This window comes from Dicentrarchus labrax, unplaced genomic scaffold (genome assembly GCF_905237075.1).
Source record: "Dicentrarchus labrax unplaced genomic scaffold, dlabrax2021, whole genome shotgun sequence".
NCBI classification, from domain to species: domain Eukaryota; kingdom Metazoa; phylum Chordata; class Actinopteri; family Moronidae; genus Dicentrarchus; species Dicentrarchus labrax.
Window position 1 is genome coordinate 30,326,407 of NW_026136711.1, and position 18,342 is coordinate 30,344,748.

An 18,342-nucleotide genomic window follows, 5' to 3' on the forward strand; every position below is an offset into this window, starting at 1 on the left:
ATAAGACATATTAACAGGGTTGATATCTTCATGTGATTTTATGTATTTTTTTCCATATGCATTAGTCTCCAATTGTTTTACTGTTCATGTTTGCACTTTCTTATTAGCTTGCCAGTTGCCTGTAGAGCACCCTGAATTGCTCTAATCTGTATGTGAGGTGCAATACAAACATTTGCTTAATTGTCTTGATTGATTTTATCCTGATAGCTGGTTCGGTCTGATATGAATACATTGATTAATTACAAGCTCTGATTCCACATCCTGCTTCAGAGAATTTTCCTTCCAGACAAGAATCAAACAAAAACAGCCAATATGTTTGTTTAGGGGTAGTGAATATCATCAGAATCACTTCAAAGAAGAATCATCAGTGTTGGTCCAAGTCATGAGACTGTCAGGCACTCACCAGACAGCAGCATGGGGTCTTTCTCCAGAGACTTGCGGACCTGATCAGACTCTCCGGTGAGAGAACTCTCGTCAATCTTCAGGTCATTGCCTTGGATCAGGATACCATCAGCAGGCAGCAGGTCTCCTGCAGGAATAGAGATCAAAGGGTAAATTTCCATTTCTCAAAACAATTTCAAAAACAGGTTTTTGCTCTTTGCCACAGTACTCTCATACACTGATGAAGGCTGAACACCAAAGCATTACATTAACAAAACATTACAGGTTTGATATTTCAGTCTAGTGTCTGTGGTCTCGTACCATATTTGATCTGAGCAATGTCTCCCACCACAATCTCGGCCACAGGGATCTGGATGACCTGGCCTTTGCGGATGACGGTGAACTTTTGTTCCTGCTCGATACGACTCTGCAGCCCGCGGAACTGCTTCTCCTTGGACCAATCGTTGAAGGCCGTCACCAGGACCACAATGATGACTGAGAACAGGATAGCGGCACCCTCGATCCACCCAGCCTGGGCCTCGCCCTCATCCTCGGCACCACCTGAAACCTGGCCACATGCTGCGAGAAGACAAGGACATGTTGAATTTTAAACACTTTCACCACATAAACATGTGAAGTCCAAAAAAGGTCGGAGTATCTCTATCAAACAAACTTCTAATAGTTTTAATTTTAATACTCATTTAACATGGGCTTTACTTTTAATGTTGTCTTTTTTCTTTTGTATAATCCAGCCTAGGCTTATGTTTTGCCTATTACTGATAATTTTCGGGAAGTTGAACATCTTTTCTAAGGGACGTAGCTAGGGTTTCATGAACACCGGGGTCAAAATCATGATGAAAAAATAAACTAAATATGAATAAATATAAAATAACTATATGAATAAATAAATAAAGGATAAAGAAGAAGAAGTCCAATGTGGGGGATTTAGAGGGATCTAGCAGTATAGTTGCCGTTTACCAGTGTTGTTGTCTTTGCATAGATTTTTTTCTGAGAAAAAGAAAAAGACTGTCAGAGTCTCTGACTGTACTGACCTTCACTGTCACCCCCAGGTGGATGGTAGAAGGACAGGCCCAGTGAGATGATGGCAGCGATTTCCAGGATTATAAGTGTGACATCCTGCAGAGCCTCCCACACCAGCTGCAGGAACGTCTTGGCCTTCTTGGGGGGGATGAAGTTCTGGCCGTACGATGTGTGACGCTTCTCCAAATCAACGGGGTTACCCGACAGACCTGCAGACACGAACACAAGACATTAACAATCACGTAAATACAGAAAAATAAAAAGGGAATAACTGGAGTGGTTTTGCTTGATAAACAAAAGGTAAAAAAAGATTTTTGAAAATAATCCACAGCTAATGCTCTTTGACGAGAAAGAAAGATCCAAGGCCCTCTGAGTAAAATAAATAATACTCCACAGAGCTGACACCACCTAAATTTTGCTAGGAGCCTTCTTCAGGGTGTTAAAGTAAAATTCAAACACAAGACATGACAAATGCGTTTCAAGTGTGTGTGGATAAAAGCTAAGACGAAAGCGTTGCTACAGGGATCACACAGTACAGGCACGTACAGCATATAGATAATTTATAGAATGTATTATAATTTTATATAGACAGTACAATAAATTCAAAAATTGTTTTAAATTCAAGGAAAAATAACAGCCATAAAATAAAATAACTCCATTTCACATACTGGATGAGAAGAGAAATAGACTGAGCAGCAACAAGGCAGAAATGCTTATCTTTGTAGGTCTTTTATTTTCCCGGCACAAAAGGGTGAATAAATAACAACAAAAACATCAGTATTGGCAGAGTTGTTATTTTAAACATTGGGATCGGGCCAGAATTTCCCAATCGGTGCATCCCAAGTATTTCACATGTTGTATGTTTACTCTTGTGGACACTATACAATAAAAACCTTCAGTCTTGTCTCATTATTTTCTGATTTGTAAAAACGATCATTGAATTTGTTGTCCAATACTGTTTTCACTGTTTCACAATTGCTTTCAGTAAAAACCTCAAAGGCTAACTCCTGCCTTAAACCTTTATTGGAAGTGTGACTTGCTGGTTGTATAGCTGTGCACACAGTGACAGCAGAAGATGCACTATAGTTTTGCAACATGACCTACTTTTATTGTCATGAAAGACTGCAGTATTTTTTTTCCAGTGTTCATTTAAGTGCAGCAACACAAATCTGTTCCACTCAGAGAAATTATGTATTTTTGGATTCATTATTTCCTCCTTTCTGTCTGGAGATTCAGAAAAAAACACTGACCAAAAGGTCAGACAAATGGTGCGTTCAGGTGCACAGATTGGAAAAATAATTCCCATGATCAGAAGTTAATTATCAACAGCTGAAAGTACCATTTTCCAGGTTAGACTGATCCCTGTATGTTGTATCCAGCAGTGGTTCCCCACACACCTTTACTCGTAACTCCTTAAAATTACCTCTTGTCACCAGATCAATTTGTCTACAGGTTGTGATCAGCTCAACAAAGAGAAAAGATTTAGGCTTTATCTTTTCAAGACTTGACAAGCTAAGATGATACAGTAATTCAAGTTCATATCAGATCTTTACACATCAGTAATAGTTCTTCTGTAGTTTCCTCTTCCTGTCAATCATCCTCGAACCCTTCAGGTTTTCCTTGTGGCCCCTAGTGCGGGTCCCTGACCACAAGGCTGGAAAACACTGGTGTGTGTGTTGTCTGTGGTAGTGATCTAAAGTAGCCTGAACTGACCCGAACCCTCCCTGCTGTAACCACAATCTGCTGCTCCACCAGAGCCAAGATGCTCCACGTCAACACAACACCACCTGATCAGACCGACCCAGTCTGGATCAGCTGGCTCAAAGGAAAACACTGAAGACCTCCGTTAAACACTAATGTGGAAATCAAGTATCAAAAACATACATTCATGAATAAAATATAGACTGATTAATCAATAATTTATCAATAGTCATTAATAAATAAAACGAATTGATTAAACCAGTTAATTAATGACGATGTTTCTCCTCCTGTCTCCTGCAGAAAGATCTCTTACAATCCTCTGCTAACTGAAGACCAAACTATATATGTGAGTTATTGATTCCAGAGCTGTGACTGTCATTTTCCAGCAGTGACTCATATGTAACTGCTCATTCATTCTCCATATAAAGACAATAAAAACAAAGAGATTTCCCAGTCGACCAGGATGCTTACAAGGGGGCAGAGCGGGAGGGCTCCATCTTTAGAAAGCCTTACTGTTGATTTTTATTTAAAAATCTGGGTGAAAAATCATCATTTAAAAACACAATTTTCCGTTAATTTATTATACTCTATCAATAATGAAGGGTAATCAACAGACCGTGTTTATCTTCACTTTCTAATACCGGAGGATTTTCTGAACTGAGCTCATCACCACAGGACCTCATTAACTTTAACTTCAGTAAACAGTGTTTATTTGCAGCAACCTCTGGGTGCACAAGGGCGAGTCTGAATGAAAACTAGTTTAACTCATCTGCTTCTTTTTTAATAAATCTGGGTATTTTTCTGTAAAAACTGAAAATCTGTGACTTCCTCTGCACGGCTGTCTGGGCAGCAACATGGCTGCTGTGGATTCTTGGTGGAATTGGGAGATGTGCAGTGGAACGTGATCTGAATGTCAACAGACTGCACTCGCAGGCTTTCTCGTGAAGGACTCTGTAAGTCAGCACGAACATGAGCTTAGACATGTTTCTGTCTTAATATGTTTTAATAATGGCCTCTTATTCCTCTAATGATTCTCTCCTGACAGACTGAATGAAGAGTTCCCCTCTTCTTCATGACTTCTCTCTCTAGCTGTCTCTCTTTTCTTTGGATGCAGTAATCAGGTAAAACTACCAGATACTAATTTCTGCCATTTTGAGGTTATTACACAACCACAAGACACAGTTCTACTAGTTTCCTCTTTGCTCATGTCAGCTTAATTGGATGGCTTCAATGGTGGAATTATTTCACAATTGAATGCTAAATGTGACGTGGTGAGATTGGTGAGTAGATGAAGAGATGTGAATGAACATGAGGGAAAGTGAAATGAAATAAAGTGATCTTGGATGAGGTGAGATAAAAATTAGATGAGGTGAAGTGGCCTTAGGTAAAATAAGATGAGGTGAGATAAAGTAGCACATGAGATTATGTAAAGATTAGATGAGAAGAGACTCGGTGAATCGACATAAAATGCAATACGAGTCACCATATGTGAGATACAATAAGACAAGTGAGACGTAAGAACAGATGAGCTGGAACCGAGTGAGCTGAAGTGAGTCAATATTAGCTGAAGCAAAATGAAATTATTTGAGATGAGATCAGATTGGAACAAAGTGAAGTGACCATAGGTGAGGTTAGATGGGAGCAGATAAAGCAATGTCAGGTGATATGTCATATAAGACACTGTGAAACGAGGTAAAACCAGATGATATTACGTGATATGAGGTGAGCTGAGGCAATTGTAGGTAAGATGTGGTAGAGGAGATGAGGTAAACTTTTCTAACTAAAACTTAAGCTACAGTACACATTCCTCTGCCATAAAAGCAGCGGTTTATCTGACCGACAGTACAGCCTCCCAACATGTCTCGACTGAGTAGCTTTGAGGTTTACAGCAGAAGCACAAACTGCTTCACGATGAGCTGGTGCACAAACAGAGATTTTAAAAATACACCGGTTGTCAAAGTCATCTTCAGCAATGTTTCATCACGTTGTGGTTTAGTTCAAAGTTTGGTTTCATCATTTTAAAGCCAGTGATTGATGCTGAAAGTTCCTGTCACACTAAAATAAAGAATAACAGAATCACAGAGAACCCGTACTGTCTGTTTGATCGATATGAGTCTGTTTTTTTTCTGGTTCAATGTTGTGATTGTGACAGTGGGTTTCATCTGGTGCCTGGCGTCGGCCCGTTGTGTTGGTGAACGTCCCCGTGGAGATGCAGATTAAAGCTCTGAGATGATGTTCCAGTAACAGCAGAGCAGTCTGCTGCACACTCGCCTGTCACAGATGTTTATGAATTTCAGCTTCCAGCAGAAATAGACTTCATTGGTGCAAAAGGAGGTCTCTTCCAATTCACAGCATTATCAGCCACCATGCAGCTACATCCTTTACCACGCAGTTTTCACTTTCATTCATTCCCCCTCTGACAGATGAATCTATAGCAGCAGGTATTAATGTCCAGTCTCATTATTCAGATATTTTGATGTCCAGAACAAGGACAGAGGACTGTTTATTCTTCTCTTTCCTCCATGTTGTCAGAACTGCTTTCTGTTTCCTTTATAATCTTGTTGTTTATCCACCAGTCTTTCACTGCTTTCCCACAGCTGGACTAACAGTCACTGACACAAACACAAACAAGGGATGCTAATGTCCAATTTTAAGTAGTAAAACCATAAACTGTTAAAATACATTTCAAAGTTTTGTATGAACTTTAGTGTTCACACAGACCACAAAGCACACTTTAGAGGCAAAGCAATGGCATATAAAACCAATGCAAAGATGCAAGTGGATGCTAACAGTCCACCAAGGGCCACACATAAACGTTATTTCCCATAACAGAACAAACTGCAGTTTCTTTTTAGTGTGAGTCAGAGTCATAAATTCTGTTAGTCAAACATAAATTACATTTTAAACTTCATTGATTTGCAATCAAATTTAATCTGCAGCAATTATCCTGAAAATTTCCTTTATTTGAAAGGAACTTACAGTCTTGACCACTGATGCTCATGTTTATCTACAAGATTTCAGTAAAGACTTTATTGCTGAATGTGTGCGCTCCAGAACCCGACCAGCAGTTCCTGTCAGAGCCGGGCGGGCGTCCACGTTTCCACGTGATTTTAATCTGGTACAAAAAATGGCACATGGTCTTTTGTAGCCCTGATGGAGCCTGCGTGGCTATCTCCTGGATGCTTTTCATACCGCAGTCACAGATCCATTAATTCATTTTTTACACTCCCCCACAGACACACACAGAATTAGCCTCTCTCAGCCGCCCGCTAAGCTAATGTGCTAACACGTGTACCACACAGAAACTTTTACAAACAACTGTGAAGGTGTTTCTAGTGAGAGTTAAGGGCCATACCTTCTGTATGATCCTCCTGTGAGTCCTCTGCTGAGACAGAGGGCACTAACAGAATTTAAGGGTTTAGTTACGCTTTAATTATTAAATTAACTTGTAATGTAATAACATTTGGTTGAACAAAGATCAGTTCACAGAGAAGTGGCGTGGCGGAGAAGATTAAATTCTGCATGAAAACAGAAATGGCTATTTGTTCAATTGTGTCAATAAATAAACACATTTGCCAAATTTAAAAATGCAAGCACATACATTATTTCCTACAAATCCTCTTTTTTATATATTTATTATATAACTGTGTATCTTCATTGTAACTGTCTATAATCTGTTCTGCAACAAACATCTAACCGGACAGAACAGTATGTATGTATGTATGTATGTATGTATGTACGGTATATATGATATTATCTTTTGTCTTTCTAGCAAAGAAAATGCTTAAAAATGCACAATATACAGTGTAATAGCATGCAATGGTATGTGGGGACACAATGATCACGCACATGTATGTACAAACACACACGTACAAATCCTGAAATACTTTGAAACATGCAGAGTTTCATCTCCAGGTAGCTAGAAATTCCATGTGCTAGTCCTCCTTTGTCAGCCCAAACAAGTATTATTTTGTATGAAAATATAAATTATTTGAAAGGCATGTAACATTTGAAGGGTGAAGAGATATGTGATTCCAGCTATCTGTCTCACCCGAACTCCGCCTGCTGCTGTAGGCAATATTTTTTAATAATAATAAAACTGAGATTGGTGATTGTTTTATTTTGTTGTTGTTGTTGAGTAGACAGAAGCATCTTGGTTGATAAAAGAACATCAGATTTGGTGTATCTAACCCTCTGTGGGCTGCAGACCCCCTGCTACCCTCAAGAATGAGTCGATATAGCCAATAGATGGACGGACGGATTTGTATTTCTCAGCTTTTTTTTTTTTCAGATCTTTGGAAAGTCTGGAGAGGGTGAGATAGACTACAGACAGCACTTTATTTTAGTTCACAATAAGAGATGCGACTGAGTGAAAAATCTGAGCGTTGCATGTCTTGGTGTCTTTCTCCCTCTTGCTGATCGCTCAGAGGAGCATTCTGCTTCAACTGGCAAAGACATGGATGCCCTTAGGCTGTATCGGTGTGTGTGTGTGTGTGTGTGTGTGTGTGTGTGTGTGTGTGTGTGTGTGTTAGTTACAGTGAATGAGACTCGGGTCACGCAGATAATGCTTAATCTCAGATTGGTTGCTGACTTCTCACACCACAGTGCTTGAAAAGATCCGACACGCCAGCAGGCCGAGAAACCTCTGAACCTACATACAGACTACTGTGTGTGTGTGTTGTGTGTATGTGTGTGTGTGTGTGTGTGTGTGTGTGTGTGTGTGTGTGTGTGTGAATTGATTTACTTCTCAGATTTGACTGATTGTGCAGAACATATCTCGGTTACAATGCTTAACCAGCTGGGATGCCAACGTTAGCTTCCTCCCATCTGAAATCTGAGAACTCACAGGACTACCTACTGGATCGTCTCCTTGTCCTAATGCAGGATAAAGACAGCAGGAGTGTGCAGGCACTGCTGATCTTTGCAAGCGTTGATATAAAATAAGGTAATGGTAATCAGCAGTGTTGGGCAGTAACAAGCTAAGCTACAGAAACATGGCTTTTTTTTTTAACAATGCACCAAACAGATAACACAATCATGCACCTTACTACCATAGAAATATCCACCTGACTCTACATAACGTCTGTGAATGGCAGTAATCTCGCTTTCTTATCCTTTAGCAGTTTTATTTCAGGCCACGGCAGAAAGCTCTGCCTACGTCTGGGGAAACGTGGCTCGTGTGGATGCTGCCGCGCTACTTGATCAATAAAAAGAGCAAAGCTCCAGAAAAGTTATTTGATTACATGTTCTCTGTAGCTCTAATCTGAGGGACGAATATCTGTATGAGGGAAACAAAATGTACTGTTTAAATCAGCATAAAAGTGAACATCTGATCATCAGCTGACGACACACTCAGTGAAATCCATTTTTATCGGCTAGTTTGAATTTCAGTCCTGCATTTCTGTCTGAAGAGACAAAATCTTTTACATGAAGCAATAAAAGTGACACTACGGAGACAAAAAGAACTCATCTCCCGAGCAGTGACAGAACACGCTGGTTATTAGCATTTTCCTAAAATAGTTGTTTATTTTTAGGTCTGTATGTGTCTCTGTGTGAAGCTCTATGTAACCCAGGTCCTGTTTAAATAACGTCTGATGTCTCATGCTCGACGGCTGCGTGTCCTCGCAACATGAAATACATTTTTGTAAAATGATGAGAAGGACAATCAATGACCTCCAAAGAGGCAGCAGACTGATTCATCAATACACATTAACCAGCAGGATGCACAGCTGCAGCTGAGCCTTGTGTGTGTGTTTTAGCCTGTGTGTGTGTGTGTGTGTGTGTGTGTGTGTGTGTGTGTGTGTGTGTGTGTGTGTGTGTGTGTGTGGGTGTGTGGTCAGGTTAAACTCAGGACAATGACAATCAGCTCAGTGTCCAATCAGAAGCGGATTGTACAGACCGAAAGTAAAAGCAGCTGAGGAAGAAACATCTCATTATCACAGTGAACAGCACTGATACAGAAACACAGTTAAATTTAACTGTGTGAGGTCGCTAACTGCTAACGCCTCTGTTACTGAGCCATCAGTTTAGTTAACTGTCAACCCACTATCAGACAACAGAACAGGTTTATTTTCTGCTGTGTGTGTTTTAGGATGTGAGAAAACATGGTTCATCTCAGCTTCGGTTCAGGAATGACACCGACTGCGTTTACATGAACCAGATCGATGTGAGAAACCAAGTTAAGGTGAAGGCAGAGAGAGACTGAAACAGGTTTATTCCGTCAATATCAGTAGATACTAATATCTCAGCTAAAAGTTAAAACAGTCTGACAATACTGGCCAATCTGGCTGCAACACAATGATATACAATCTTGCAAAATACATTGTGACTCATATTGTGATACTCGTACTCGGACACAGTGTGATAACTGAAACATTCAGCCAGTGTCGCAAACATGCTATTAACGGGTTAAACTCAACACTAAACTACAAATAAATGTAAATAAACAAGATTTGTAGTCCAGAGCGTCTCTGCAGCACTACAGTACTTCATCATAACGCTGTTTCATTATACATTTTACTTTTAGCTAAAAATCGCAGCTTCTGCGATTTGGATATTTGTTCTCGACCTTATTGTGATTTCGATATATATCTCGACCCTATTTCAGACCACAAATATGTAATGGCGTTTGAAAGCCGTGAGTGTAATAAAAGGCAGCATGTCCAGTTGCATTTTGGGAAATGTAGGAGCCACTGGTTTTGGACCTTTATCTGTTTAAGTCCAACAACCTTACAGAAGTTAATTCTGTAAATAATATGTTAGTTAAGTAGCAGAGTACCTGGATTAAAACAGGACTGACACTTGTCCAGTAACTGTAACCTAACTGTAACTCAGTGTGTGTGTGTGTGTGTGTGTGTGTGTGTGTGTGTGTGTGTGTGTGTGTTTGCCCTCAATTTTACATTTAGGGTTCCCCCAATTTTTTTTTTCCTCCCTCCCTGCAGTGAAAATATAATTACAGTTCCTTCATTAAAGTGAGTAATTTCTTGCGTGGAGGACGCGACTACAGCTGTCCTCTGATTACTAAATGGAACAGAGCAATGATCTATGGAGCCATTAGGGGAACGGGCTGGAACTAATTTCAATCCTGGAATGGACCGATGGCTGCTTACACACACACACACACACACACACACACACACACACACACAAAGAGAGAGAGAGAGAGAGGGAGCGAGAGAAGGATCAAAAGAGGGGAGAGGGAGAGAGAAACAACAAACAGCAGCATGTCAGCCATTTTCTGGCCTCACACGAATCTCTGACTGAAATCTAAACTGATCATCTATCACATCTATAAGGAGTGTATCCATCCAAAGCTCTAAGGGCATTTTGAGACAAGAGTTGGTGTGTAAAGGTTTAAAGCCATTATCCAATGTTGTTCTGTGTGTAATTATGCAGAAAGAAAGAAAACACATATAGGGGCCCCCAGAGCAAGAATCTGTTTCTGGGTCCCAGTTAAGGAGTTAAAACTGGATTTGTATTAAAGAAGGCAAGACAGGATGCATTCGTTGATATATGAGTGGCTGCCCTGGGGCAGCTTCCTGCTTTGCCTCGTTGGTGAATCGACCTTGCCGATGTTTTGAACGAATAAGATTCAAATTGAAAACCATGAATTGTATTAATCAATATTTTGATTAAAAGCACTGATTCCCAGCCCCCCATGGTGTGTGGACCCGTACCAGGTAATGCAACAACCTAAGAACAACAATATGACTCAGCAGAAAGAGGTGAATAATACGTTTTTAGGCTATTACAGGCTATGTTTGGGGTAATAACCTTGAACATTCCTCACTGGTCCCTGTCATCACCCACTTAATAGGCTGTAAATATTAAGAAAGAAAGCTTTAACTGTAGATTAAAGGGCAAATCTGTGAAATTTTATATCCGTTGTTTGATGTTTTTGGCAGAAACCTACAACTAAACTAGTATAATAGTAATACTAGTAATAGTTTAGTTAAAAAAAGTTCTATCCTGGTGATATGCTGCATTTTTGGCTCTTTTAAACCAGGAAACTAACATGTAATTTCAGTCTGGTGCGTTGGATGCGTCTTACCTTCTATAGGTGATGTTTTCAGGCGGCGGCAGATGCCCTGCACGTCTCCGTACGTTTCTTGTATCTTGTTGACGGCCTCGGCGCTCCGCAGCTCCATCAGATCCCTCAGATCAGCCACGGTCACCCCAAAGTCCCCGTCATGGTTGCCCTCTGCAACCGAATTCCCCGGAGGGTGGTCCGCCGTGTTGTTGGCCATGTTGGTCCTCTTCAGAGAAGTGTTGTTGTTGTTGTTGTTGTAGTAGTAGTAGTTGTTGTCCCTCTGAGTGTCTTTTTTCTTTTTAAAGTGATCTACACTGCAGACCAGTAGTCAGTTCACAGGAATTGTGGGTAGTGTAGTTCTCACAGGGGGCAGGCGGAGGAGATGAGCGCTGAGGTTAACTCCTGACCCGGACGTGCATGCTCCTCTCGGGTTACCATGGAAACAGGGGAGTAAACATGTTCTCGTCGCTGCGGAGGAAACAGGAAGACAGATTGTAATAAACCGGATCCACTCAGGAGTCCGTACACACAGCAGTTACACATCAGCAGCAGCAGACAGATCAGTTCAAGGCTCTGATTTTACCTAATTAATAGCACAGAGACTAATTGGCCCAATTAGAGGAGAGTTTCTCATCTCGGATTATTAAAGGAGTCCGCTGAATCACCGAGGTCATTACGATATAAAGTGATTATCGGTTCGCACTGCTCCTCCGAGACATGTAATTGGTTGGTTAAATATCTTCTTGCCCTGAACCGTCCGCAGAGTTTATGACTCTGTTGTAGAAAGAACATTAAACTTTTAGTCTCATTTTGTCTTTTCTCTCATTTATGGATCAAACTCGAGTGAAGCACCAGTATGTCAAGTTCAATCTGTTTAACTCAAGTTAGAAAATAAACCTTCTAACACTTAAACACTCAGATTAAAAGGCTGGAAGTGATAACAATAGGGGGAAAAAGTATGAGTAGAACTCAATGCAATAACAACCATTTACAACGTTGTGTACTTTACACTTACATCTGTCTGACAGTTCAGCATCCCTTCTACAGCTGAGTTAATCTATAAATCCTCTCTGTGCCGGTAGAAGCACAGACATACAGCGAGCTCAACACACTTCCAATAAAAGCTGAAGTCAGGAGTCGGCCTTTGGATTCATCAGCTGGAAGCAAAAGTGAAACAGTGTTGGCTAACAAATTCAATTATAGTGATTACAAGTCAGAAAAAAAGGATAAAGATACCTCGACCTCAAAACCAAAGGCATTGTAAAAAATAATAAACCAATCAGCACAGTCCCAGTGAAGCTGGAGTCTTTTGTCCTGTTGATACAGAACCCGAGTTCAGGACTGAGTACGCTGCAGCTCTGAGAGCCAATCAACACCAAGTAGAGGATGATACGCCAATGAAAGGCAGAACTCCACTGGGTCAGTGTGCGAGTGTGCGTGGCTTTCCAACCCATCAACACAGATTATGTAAGTGCACATCAAAGGATGGCCTCCATTTTTCACTGTTCAGTGTTCTGTCATGCACACACACACACACACACACACACACACACACACCATCACAGCCTAAATGCTGCCTGTTAGTGCTGCAGTCAGAGTTCTCCCGAGTGGTAGTTTGTGTTATAGGTGACACAGGCAATCACCAAGGACACTGGTTCTCCCTTTTATGTAACAATGATTTGTGGGTTGTTGTTGTTGTTGTTGTTGTTGTTTTTGGATCAGATAAAATACAAATTAGACACAAAATTTCAGAACTTAAAAGAATATTTATGCAACACTAATGTCACTGAGTGCATTGTCTCTGTTTGATTAAGGAGATCTACACTCTGCTGTCTGCAGTGCATTTGTTTTAAAGTGAGTTTAAAGATTTAGGGGCATCTAGCAGTGTGGTTGCAGATTACAACACCCTTGCCTCACCCTCTCAGTGTAGGAGGAACTACGGTGGCCGCGAAACTTACAGAAAAGTTTGTCCACAGACGAAGTGGCATCACTGCGGTATCACTGATGAAATGTTTAATGACATTAAGGAGGAAGATTGTTTCTGTTTTCTCACATACAGTGGACGGATTTTAATTGATCTATTAGATACAACCTAGTGCAGTCCAAAGCTGTCATTGTCTATGGAGACAATGGGAACCAGGGGTGTCTTAAATCGCTTCTCCCACTTCACAACTCTATACTTCTGCTTGTATCCCTGAAGCACGAGGGAAACTGTAGTTTCAAAACTCAAAAAACAACTATCCCCCAAACAAAATCTCACATTTTTACAGAACTAAAGCTCAGTATATCAACGTGGTTCTTATTTAGCTGGAAAACTGACTTTCCATTCATTATTCACTATACAGATATTTACTCTGTTCCAAACCTGTGGACAAACAACTCAAACAAAGAGAATTACATAGTGAATTGTTTATTATATAAAAACCCTGTCATAAAAGCTGTCCTTGGACGTGTATATGCAAATTTATTGCATTTCTGAGTAGCCCGATTTATTCAGCGGGGACACCGAATGAGCCTTCACCTAGGGCGGCAAAACATCCGGGACCATCACTGTGAAATGTTCTGCTGGTTTGTTCCACTGTACTGGTTTGTACCTCGGAGCCTCTGTGGTGTCTTTGAGAGGGTTCTCTGTGGGTCCCTCAGGAACTAAACTCTCAGAACTAAATCAGGAAGTGAAGTCAGGACTCATTAACTATTCATTAAACAAACTCAATAAACAAGATATAAACTCGGGGACTAAACATCGCTTTAGCACGTTCCTGCGTTTCCACCGCATCTAAAAAGGAACCGTGACAGTCAGGTAAAGTGAAGCGATGGAGGATTTATTAAGCGTCAGTTATATTGAGATTAAAGAGCAGCAGCAGTTATCATGTTGTTCTTTATTTACTGTTGTTTCCTGTTGTTGTCTGGAGGTGGAAACGGAGAATGACATAACTGCCGTGCTGTTAAAATACTTGTAAAAGTCCTCAATTCTTAAAACGAGAGGTTTGAAAATCGTCCATAAGGAACTTAATTAATTGTATCTGTCTGTTAAACTCATTCCTCCTCCATTATTTTATTTCTTAACATATCAGGTTTCACAGTGAGTGAGTGTGTGTGTGTGTGTGTGTGTGTGCGCACGCGTTCAGCAATTATCCGTCTGCTCATTGACCAGAAGTCGAGTCATTATCATAATAAGACAACAGTGAAATAAAATGAAATAAACAGCCCACAGACGTCCCCACATTAATGTCTATTGTACATTATTACACAAATAGTTGGTGATGTCATTGTGATGGAACGTGCTAATTATAGATGATGAGATTACTTAATTACACGGGCACTAAGAGGAGGAAATGCACAAGTATTTCATTAGAACAGACCAAATAGGTACATAATTCCTACACGGATGATTCAGATTAAACCAACAACTTTGGTTAGCGTGTTCTTATCATTAATGGAAATAATGACAGCAATGTGTAAATAATAATAATGACACATAAAGTTCCCAAAGAACTGATAAAATATCTGTTTTCCTGGCTACACTCCTTTTTGGGATTAAAATTCTTTCTTCTCTTTATTGAACTGAGTCATAAACTGAGACAATTATATAAACTGAATACAAACTATTACTATATTTTATTACATGGAGGAGTTTTTGAAATTTGAAAGCAAAAACAGGCTTATTATGGTCTGAACTCTCAATCAGCTCACACGTCTTTGCTCTTGTAACCAAAAATAGTGGCAGTATTTGTCAAGTGTGCATGTGAGAGGGAGGAACTAGAAATGTGCTGATATATAAATATATACTGTGGAAAAAACATTCTGATGCAAAAAGTATATTACCGTCATTGGTTATCGCTGAGCTCACAGTGAACGCAGCACAGTGCCCCTCGCCTTCACTGTGAGCTTTATTTTGATGAGCCACAACAGAGCTCCCTTTTAACAAGACTATGCTATACTAATCCTACCTTGTCAACCAACTGAAGTGCAGCTAGTGTCTGGGTGCTGAGTTGCGACATTAAGCAAGACAGGGCCATGCATTTTACATGACTGACATGACAGGAAATGACATTCCTCTCGGGTCAACTTTAACTCCGACCAGGGTTCTTGTAAGTAGTAATGTGGAGATTGTGTGCAGATGGGTGGGTGTTGCTAGTGGCTTGTAAGAGCCTAATATAACAGAGCAGCGGTCCTCTTACTACGATGGGCTAACATTGTCCCCTTTTAACTATTAATACCAAGCAGAATACACTTACTACAAAGTTGTTGCACTCATAGAAGTGGCTGGATGGTGAAGTCTGAGAGAACGTACGCTACAAATACAATTCAGAGAGTTTGGGTTTGATAATAATGTGCAAATCTGAATTTAAGAGAATTGGATTTTAAGCTGCATTTAAAGTCATTTCCACTCAACTGTGAAACAACCAACCTGCTTAAGTTTATGGTGTATAATTATAGTACTTGATGTTACAACAATAAAGTCCAACAAAGTGTCAAAAATACTTATCGCTTAGGCGATCATGGTGTGAAGTAGTTTTACTATATTTACTATTACTATTTACTAGTATTTTGGGCCACAATAATCATAGTATGAAGATGTAACTTCCGTACTGAGAGCTGTTGAAGACGTAGAGAACGTGTTGGGAGGCTTATGAAAGAAAGAACTACACAACTGACAGATTTTGGGTGGAGTTTCACCACACACACACACGCACACACACACACGCACACACACACACACCTTTAGTGCTTGTTAGATACACCACCACACCCACTACAGTCCAAAGGTTAGCATTCCTATCTTTAGACCTTAATGACACACATACACACACACACTCACCTTTTCCTCTCTGTCATGTGACTGAGTGTGTATGTGGCCGTTGTGCTTTAATGAGCAAGTTTGACTAACGAAGACAAATACGTAAGCGCACACACACTGATAATACACACACTCACACTCCACTAGAGCTGCAACACTGTGAACTCTTTGCTTTACACGTAGGATTGATATCTGTTTAGAGGGAAACGATTTGTAAAAAGGCCCAAATAATACACACACAAGTTCTGACAGCTGATCATCTCATACTTTTTTATTTTGTCTTCATGGTTTTATTTTTCACAATTCTCAGTCCCCAAACTTTGCTCCTGTCAGAGTCAACCCAGGTCCAGACACATGAACTCTATAATTATGTTGAGTGAGTCAGAGGTCTGCTGTTCAGTGCTGGAAAAACAGCCGAGCTAATCTTTGTGGGCTGCACTAAAGCTGATGCTGATGTTATCGAGCTGCGTTAAGGCTACTGCCACCGCGCCGTGTCATAGGATGTACTCAAGCGTCAAGCGTTGCACTACAGCGCGTCAGTCTCTCAGCGGGTGGCATAGTAGTGCCATTTAACGGGATGTAACCTGGACCTATTCAACTGTGAAGGCCAACTGTTCACTTTGTTCATAGTAAAATTGCTCGTACTATATTAATAAAATAACATTAGCTTAACATTATGTGTGGTCACCACTATTTAAACTCACATAAGGAGCTTATCTCCAGAGCTATGGCTCGCCAGTCAGTGTATTTTTAGCCATGGTGGGTCTTATAGTTCAGGATATTTCTTGACCTCAACAACTTATTTCTCCTCATCCATTGTTGTATGCACGAGCAATAGCAAGAGGGGAGCAGAGTGAGTATCAGCCCCCTGGTTGGTAGTTATACGTATAAAATAACAAGGCCGACTGCTTTGATGAAACAACAAATACTCTTCTTCTGAATGAGCTAAATAAACAACAACTGAGAAACCAAATGAAAGAAGAAAGGTGAAGGTGAAGCTGAGGCTGGATGAAGGTTGGAGGAGGAAGTTCTCCACACTGTTGTCTACAATCACAGCTACAAACACGCTGCCGTCTCTCCATGAAAACCCTCAACTGCAGGTCTGATCGGACTGTCACGGTGTCGGACCGACTGGGTGAACAAACATCAGCGGATTCTCCTTTGCAGCCCTCCCCCCCGCTGCTTGTGGACGTTTACACATCACTAGATGAAAAACAGGTTGCATCCCACAAACTGCTTCTTACAGAGATTGCTGACAATTAAATATTTACAGGTACCAACTGACCGCCAACGGGGGAGCGTTGACTGAACCAACGGACAGAACTAGCTTTCTTATATGTATAAAGAATATGGATTATAGTCAACAAATCTAAAACAATGTTTCGTATTCATGTAGAGATGCTGATGGAAAGATGTTAGAGATATATATATTCACAAATATATTTCACAATAATAACCTCAATTTTACAAAACATTATGGTGAGAATTTTGGACAATAACTTAATTTAAGTGGCGTTTTTAGATATTTTCCTCTGACTCTTTGCAGTCACTGTAGTTTCTCCTACACACTTGGAAGGCTGAGCTGTATTCAGTTGGTTGCAACTTCAGCACTAGATGCCACTAAATCATTCATACTGGTCCTTTAAGCCTTTACTAGCTAAGATTCATAAATGTCTGTGATTCAGTAAATCACTAGTGAATACAGAATGTAATTCTGTGGTTTCTGAAAAGGAACAACCCTGCAGACTGAATGAAACCTGTGCCATGTGATAGGCACAAAGACCACAGAAAGAAAGCCTCAAGCCTCAATGAGAGGTTGTATTTAGTTACAGGAGCTCGACAGGAAGTGATGTCAGGACTTCAGCTATCCATATGGGGCATCTATGCAGACACAAGAAGTATTAGTGTGTGTGTGTGTGTGTGTGTGTGTGTGTGTGTGTGAGACAGTGTGTCTGTTCTTCGTCCATCTTATCTGTTTGTTATTGACTCCAGATGAAATTAAGCTGCAGCCACCATGTTGCCAGCCACTCAGCTTATATCTCTGTGTGTGTGTGTGAGATACAATAAGCCTCTGTGTGTGTGTGTGTGTGTGTGTGTGTGTGTGTGTGTGTGTGTGTGTGTGTGTGTGTGTGTGTGTGTAAAATTAAGAAAAAGGCCAAGAAGAACAAACTGATTTATGTGCATTCAGCAGTGGGGGGGGGGGGCAGTCTGGTGTGTCTGGATCTGTCTGTGGCCTGTGTTTTAGTGCTTTTCTTTCTACAAAAGACTTTTTTAATTTATGCTAAAATTATGCGAAATTATTTGTGTCGTTTAAACATTTTGCAACAAAACCCACGAGCCTCCGGTGTCATGCTGCGCTCATATCACGTGGAGATGGAAAGACTCCCAT

General features: G+C 40.5%; 1 protein-coding gene across 6 annotated transcripts in view; it reads right to left on the reverse strand.

Moving 5' to 3' along the window:
* LOC127372151 (plasma membrane calcium-transporting ATPase 1) overlaps positions 1–18,342 on the reverse strand; it is an 84,027-nt gene that overhangs the window by 38,756 nt on the left and 26,929 nt on the right. For 5 of the 6 annotated variants that reach the window (XM_051415597.1, XM_051415596.1, XM_051415594.1 and 2 more), the window contains exons 2-5: positions 11,174–11,620; positions 1,434–1,631; positions 703–960; positions 404–529 (exon numbers count right to left, since the gene is read on the reverse strand). In XM_051415597.1, coding sequence (XP_051271557.1) covers positions 404–529; positions 703–960; positions 1,434–1,631; positions 11,174–11,369 — 778 coding nt within the window. In that variant the 5' untranslated portion in view covers positions 11,370–11,620. Of the gene's footprint in view, positions 1–403; positions 530–702; positions 961–1,433; positions 1,632–11,173; positions 11,621–12,167; positions 12,189–18,342 lie in introns of those variants that run through there. The other variant, XM_051415593.1, reaches the window with a different exon arrangement.